The 6187-nt window shown below is 61.9% G+C and overlaps 1 protein-coding gene across 1 annotated transcript; it reads left to right on the top strand.

Annotated features, from left to right (window-relative positions):
- The first annotated feature begins 1260 nt into the window (after nucleotides 1–1260).
- C23H1orf216 (chromosome 23 C1orf216 homolog) lies at nucleotides 1261–4836 on the top strand. The gene is made up of 2 exons (XM_077788460.2): nucleotides 1261–1368; nucleotides 2572–4836. Exon 2 carries the CDS (start codon nucleotides 2588–2590, stop codon nucleotides 3365–3367), a length of 780 nt encoding a protein of 259 aa, XP_077644586.2. The 5' UTR covers nucleotides 1261–1368; nucleotides 2572–2587; the 3' UTR covers nucleotides 3368–4836.
- Nucleotides 4837–6187: the final 1351 nt, after the last annotated feature.

Here is a 6187-nt window from a genome sequence, read left to right as displayed (position 1 = left end):
GGCACATCGGCTGATCCGGCAGGAGATGGGACCATCCCCGCCCGGGGCATCTCTGGGGGTGTTTGGGGTGGATGTGGCTGCCCCCACCGCCTCTCCCAGCCCCACAAAGCTCCTTTATCTCCCGAGACGTTCCCGGTGCTTCATGTGACCCCGCGCCGGGGGGGGCTCGTGGGAACCGTTTGATGTTCCTGAGCCTTTTCCTTTCCCAGCGCGGACACCCCGGCTCCGGGCGAGGGGAATAAAGAACCCACTGAGCACTGTTCCCATCCCCACGGGGACCTGCTGAGCCTCACGGGACCCACGGGCCGGTGGGAAGGAGCCAGAGAACCCCAATCCAGCCACCCCGCCCGTGTCGGGGAGCTCCCACCGGCACCCACCCAGCGCCGCCTGTGCGTGCCGGGAGGCTCCAGTTCCTTCTCCCTGACACGGGTGGGACTTTTCCCCTTTCCCTCCTTTCGTGGAGGACAAGGGCGGGATTTTCTCCAGGGATGCTGTGGGTGAACATGGACCCATAGGGTTGCACACAGTCACGGCAGCCGGGGGCGGGCGGCAGCGGGGGGCACCGGGCAGGACCGGGCGGCCCCGAGAGCCCGGTCACCCCCCTGGGCATCCTCGTTCTCCCCAAGCATACCCACTCTCCGTGAGCATCCCTGATTCTCCCAGCATCCCTGTTTCCCCCGCTAGCATCCCTGTCCCCCCATAGCATCCCTGTCCCCCCTCAGCATCCCTGTCCCCCCATAGCATCCCTGTCCCCCCTCAGCATCCCTTTCCCCTCTCAGCATCCCTGTCCCCCCTCAGCATCCCTTTCCCCTCTCAGCATCCCTTTCCCCCCTCAGCATCCCTATCCCCCCCAAGCATCCCTGTTCCCCTACCAGCATCCCTGGCCCCCCCTCAGCATCCCTATCCCCCCCCAGCATCCCTGTCCCCCCCACAGTATCTCTGTCCCCCCTCAGCATCCCTGTCCCCCCCCAGCATCCCTTGCCCCCCTCAGCATCCCTGTCCCCCTCCAGCATCCCTGTCCCCCATCAACATCCCTGTCCCCCATCAGCATCCCTATCCCCCCCAAGCATCCCTGTCCCCCCCCAGCATCCCTTTTCCCCCCTCAGCATCCCTGTTTCCCCCCAGCATCCCTGTTTCCCCCCAGCATCCCTGTCCCCCCTCAGCATCCCTGTCCCCCCCAGCAGCCCCGCCGGCGCTGTCGGAAGTGCGGCCGTGACACCTCCCCACGCGGGGCCGCTTCCGCTCCCGCTCCCACCCGCGGCGCGGCGGCGCACGGAGCCCGGGCCGGGGCCGGGGCCGGGGCCGGGGCCGGGGCCGGGGCCGGGGCCGGGGCCGGGGCCGGGGCCGCAGCAGGGCCGGACCGGGGCGGTGAGTGCTCGGGGCCGGGCGGGGCGAGCGGAGCGGAGCGGCGGCTCCCGGGGGTCGCCGCTGGTCGGGTGCGGGTTCAGGGGGGCTGCGCGGGGGCTGTGCGGGTTCCGGGGGACCCCCCTGCGGGGCTGGGACCCCGGGGGCTCCGCGGGGCCGTGCGGGGCCGTGCGGGGCCGTGCGGGGTCGGGATGCTCCCCGGCTCGCCCCCACCCTGCCCGCGCATCCCCCCGCAAGCAGCCCGGCCCCGGCGATGGGGTGCGGCTCTTGTGTGGGGTGCAGCGGTTCTGTGGGGGTGTCACCCAGCCCTGGACCGAGCAGATGTCACTGCGGGGGTCCCGGGGTTCCAGGCCTCTGGCAGCACCCTGAGCTGGGGTCCTGCCCCCCTGCTGGTGCCCCGCTGCTGGCCGGGGTCAGCCCGGGCCACCCGATGCGTTCCCTGCGATTGCTGTGAGCGCGTCCCTGTAGGAGAGGGCTTGGAGAGCGCCTCTCGCTGCCAGTGACCCGGCAAGGAACGCCTGGATAACCATTCCCTTTCTGGGCCAGTCTGCTCCCAGTTCTGCAGAGAAGGAAGGACAATGGGGTCACCAGTTTGGGTACAGGCAGAGGCCAGCCCCCCACCCTGGTGCAGGGCTGGTGACAGAGGTTGTGCAGAGGAGCCCAGGCAGTCTCAGCTGCTGAAAGACTTATTGCTGTTGGGGAAGCATCTCCTTCCAAGCACACCTTCACCAGCATGGAATTAATTGCATCAGCCACAGCCCAAATGCTGCCAGCAGCACGTGCAGCTGCGTGCCTGTGCCTTGTGATGCCCTTTGGCATCACCCAAGGGATGCTGCAGGAGCATGGGCTTGGACTGGAGCTCTCAGGGAAGATGGATGGGATGGGAGGTGGCTCCTTGAGCTTCTGCATCAGGTGGGAAGATGCCCTTAGATGGGTGGCATACCTGCCAATGACAAGGAGGGGGAACTAAATGAGCTTTAACACCTCTTCAACACAATCCATTCCATGATTCCATGATGTTGCATGGGGCCATGCTGAGAGCAACAGCCAAACACACCCAGGATCACTGACCCCATGATAGATCCAGTACCTTTAAAGAGGTAAATAAAGCAGTGAGCATGTTTTTCCCCACTGGTGCTGCCCTGAGCTCTGGTGGTGCCAGCCCAGGTGCCCACAGGCTGTCACGGCTCCGTGTCTCTCTTGCAGGCAGGACAGCGGTGAGATGTTTGCTGTCTGCCCAGCAAACGCCCCGTTCCGGCAGGGCCGGGGGGGCCCAGCGCTGGGCACGGCCCTCCCCGGGGCGGGACATGGGCCGGACTCCAACTCCAACTTCGTGGGAGAGGTGTGTGACAGCAACGAGAACTGGAGCCAGGCAGAGGAGGGCTCCAGCCGGAGCGAAAACACCGCAAATCCGTCTGATAATCTGCTGTTATTAATGCAGAGACAGATGGTCCAGGGCCGGCTCAGGGACAGCGCCCCGGGCCTGGGCGACACGCACCCCGAGCAGGGGGTGCGCAGCCCCCCCGAGGGAGCGGAGGTCAGCGGGGCAGGGGGACAGAGCCCTGCTGAGGAGGCGGCCGGGGGGTGTGCGAAGCCCCCGAGCTCCCCTGCAGAGGACAACGGCTACGCCAGCAGCTCCCTCAGCATCGACAGCCCCGACAGCACCTGCAGCACCACCTGGGACCCTCCCGCCTCTGCCCCCCGAGCCGAGAGCCCCCCTGAGCTGGGGAGCCTCTTCCCGGCGCTGGCAGAGGCCGTGCAGCACCTCCAGGACAAGGAGCGCTTCAAGGAGCAGGAGAAGGAGAAGCACCACATCCAGCTGGTGATGTACCGGCGCCTGGCCCTGCTGCGCTGGATCCACGGCCTGCAGCAGAGAGTGGTGGACCAGCAGAACCGGCTGCAGGAGAGTTTCGACACCATCCTGGATAACCGCAAGGAGCTCATCCGCTGCATGCAGCAGGGCCCAGCCTGCGTCGCTGCCGCGGCTGCTCCCGGGCCCTGAGGCGCCACCGGCGCAGCCCAGCCCAGCCCTCACCCTCCGGATGGTGTGGTGTTGGCTGGTGGCATCCCCATCCTGTGCCAAGCGCTCACCACGGCCCTGGGTGCCCACCCTGCCCTTCCCAGAGCTCTCCAACACATCCAAGAGTCCCCGAAGAGTTCATCTCCATCTTCCATTTGTTTGGTCCTGCAGCCAGGTCTGGGGTGGCACTGGGCTGGGCCCACCTCAGGACCATGGGGTTTGATGAGCCTGAGGTGACCAGGCTCATCTTTAAACCTGCTCTAGGCCATTGTTGAGCCTGGCTTAGCCAGCCAGTGCCAGGATGGCCGTGCTGGAGCTGCCAGCAGTGATGGCCCCAGGGCAGTGAAGCTTCTAAACCTCCCTGGGCAAAGCACTTCCAGCACGTGCTGCATGCCCACATCCCTCCTGCACCAGTGCATCCCTGCAGCCACAGCCCAGCCCCTGGTAAAGGTGGCTTGTTGGTGAGAGTGAGGTGTCCTGGGCTGTGAGAGAGAAAAAAAATCATTCTGAAAAGTGACCTCAGAATGCTGGAAAGTAAATTTAAGTCAAGTGATCCAACACAATATATGTTTTTAATGGCAGTATTAGAGAAAAGTTAATTTAGGTCTGTGTGTATGTGCATGTCTGTCTGCTGTGGGTGATGCTCTCAGTGCATGATCCCAAAGCTGCTCATGAACTTGTGGTGTTGGTGTTTATATTAATTTATCATTTGGGAACAAACATTTTTTTTTTTTTTGAATCGGCATTTTATCCAGTGAGAGCTGTACACAGAACCCAAAGAACAATTGTCTTACCTAGAGATGGAAGAGGAGCTGCTGTGTGTTTGCTGTGCTTTGCTGTGTATCCACAGGACACGCATTCCATTTAAGTTGTGACGTGGAGGAGCAGCAGTGGGCAGTGAGGGCTCAGCCAGAGGGGTCTGCACTCCCCATCCTGCCCCCCTTGCCAAGCAAAGCCAGGCACTGATTCCATTTCTCACCTGCAAAGGAGGGTGGTGAGGGATTCCAGAGATTCCTCCCAGCCAAACTGCTTCCTGCCATCCGAGGAGCTGCTTCACCAGGACCCCAGCGGGCAGCAGAACCTGGCGGGATCCTGGCACCCACCAGATGCTCCTGCACTGTGGATAAACAACTGTGGCCAAGCCCACCAGTGCCCCACGGGCCAGGGGCAGCACCAGCCTCCTCCTGCCCCATGTGGGGCACAGCCGGGCTCTGCTCCCCCTGGGGCTGCTGCCAGTGCCACAAAAATCCTCTTCCAAAAAGGACATCTTAGTGGTAAAGGGTGCACTCAGCTCAAAGCAACCTGTGCCAGTGCTGGAGGATTCTGGCAGCTTCCTGCAAGGCTCATGCTGCCCTCCCCTCCCTTCTGCTCGCTCGTGTCCGGCGTCTGCTGCCTCTGTCGTATCCCAGACCTGTTAACACCTTAATAAAAGCCTTGGAGCTGAAGGAGCCCAGCTGGATTTGTTCCTTTCTTTCCCTAACCCAGGCTGCCGGGCTGGGAGCAGCCACTCTGTGCTCGCCACGGGGGCTGGAGCGTGCATAACTATATCTATAACATGACTATAACTATAACTAACTATAACTATAACTAACTATAACTAAATATAAATATAAATATAAATATAAAATACAAATATAAATATACATGTTTGTCCAGGCGGGACTGTGGGTGAATGGCAGGTGGAGGGCACAGGTGTTGGCACCCTCCTCCCATCCCTGCCTCCCTGGCCTTGCTGCCCTGCTGGGCCAGCAGCGCTGTGCCAGCGCTGGCCGTTCGTCCAGGCTCAGTTTTCCCAGGTGTTTTCAACCAGCGGTGTGTGCTGCTGCTCCCTCGCTCCCGCGGGGCAGCTGGGCTGCAGGCTGAGTGCAGGATTCACCTTCGGCCCCAGGGGAACCGGGGGGACCGGAGTCCCGGATTTCTGGATTCCCGGATTCCCGAATTCCCGGATTCCCGAATTCCCGGATTCCCGGATTACCATATTCCCAGATTCCCGGATTGCCAGATTCCCGCATTCCCGCATTCCCAGATTCCCGAATTCCCGGATTCCCAGATTCCCGCATTCCCGCATGCCCAGATCCCTGAATTCCCGCATTCCCAGATTCCTGGATCCCCGGATTCCCAGATTCCCGCATTCCTGCATTCCCTGATTCCCAGATTCCCGCATTCCTGAATTCCCGCATTCCCAGATTCCCGGATCCCCGGATTCCCGAATTCTCACATTCCCGGATTCCTGCATTCCCAGATTCCCGCATTCTCAGATTCCCGCATTCCCGAATTCCCACATTCCCGGATTCCTGCATTCCCAGACTCCCGCATTCCCAGATTCCCGCATTCCCGAATTCTCACATTCCCGAATTCCCACATTCCCGGATTCCTGCATTCCCAGATTCCCGCATTCTCAGATTCCCGCATTCCCGAATTCTCACATTCCCAGATTCCTGCATTCCCAGATTCCCGCATTCCCGAATTCTCACATTCCCAGATTCCCGCATTCCCGGCACCCTGCCCTCCGGCCCTGCTGCTGGGGAGGCCGGGGGCAGCTCCGGGTGATGGGGGTGATGGGGTGGCAGATAACAACACCTGAGTGGTGACCCAAAGGTGACTTTGCCTCAGGCTTCCGAGAGATTAACCAGAGATGAAAACCCGAGGCTGGAGCAGCCCTTTGAACCTCTCTCACCTTTCCCCCCACCCTTTCCTGCTTCTCTTTTCCAGCCTCTGAGTCTCTGGGAATCCAGGGATGCCATTCAGGGATCCATGTACACACACAGCAAGGCACGAAGGGCGGAGTGGCCACAATTTTCC

This window comes from Lonchura striata, chromosome 23 (assembly GCF_050655825.1).
Source record: "Lonchura striata isolate lonStrDom1 chromosome 23, ASM5065582v1, whole genome shotgun sequence".
Taxonomy (NCBI): Eukaryota; Metazoa; Chordata; class Aves; order Passeriformes; family Estrildidae; genus Lonchura; species Lonchura striata.
This window is presented reverse-complemented; position numbering and strand designations above follow the sequence as displayed.

What these genes read in the sequence shown, in the direction of transcription:
- C23H1orf216 (XM_077788460.2), top strand. Translation starts at nt 2,588, where the DNA reads ATGTTTGCTGTCTGCCCAGCAAACGCCCCGTTCCGGCAGGGCCGGGGG.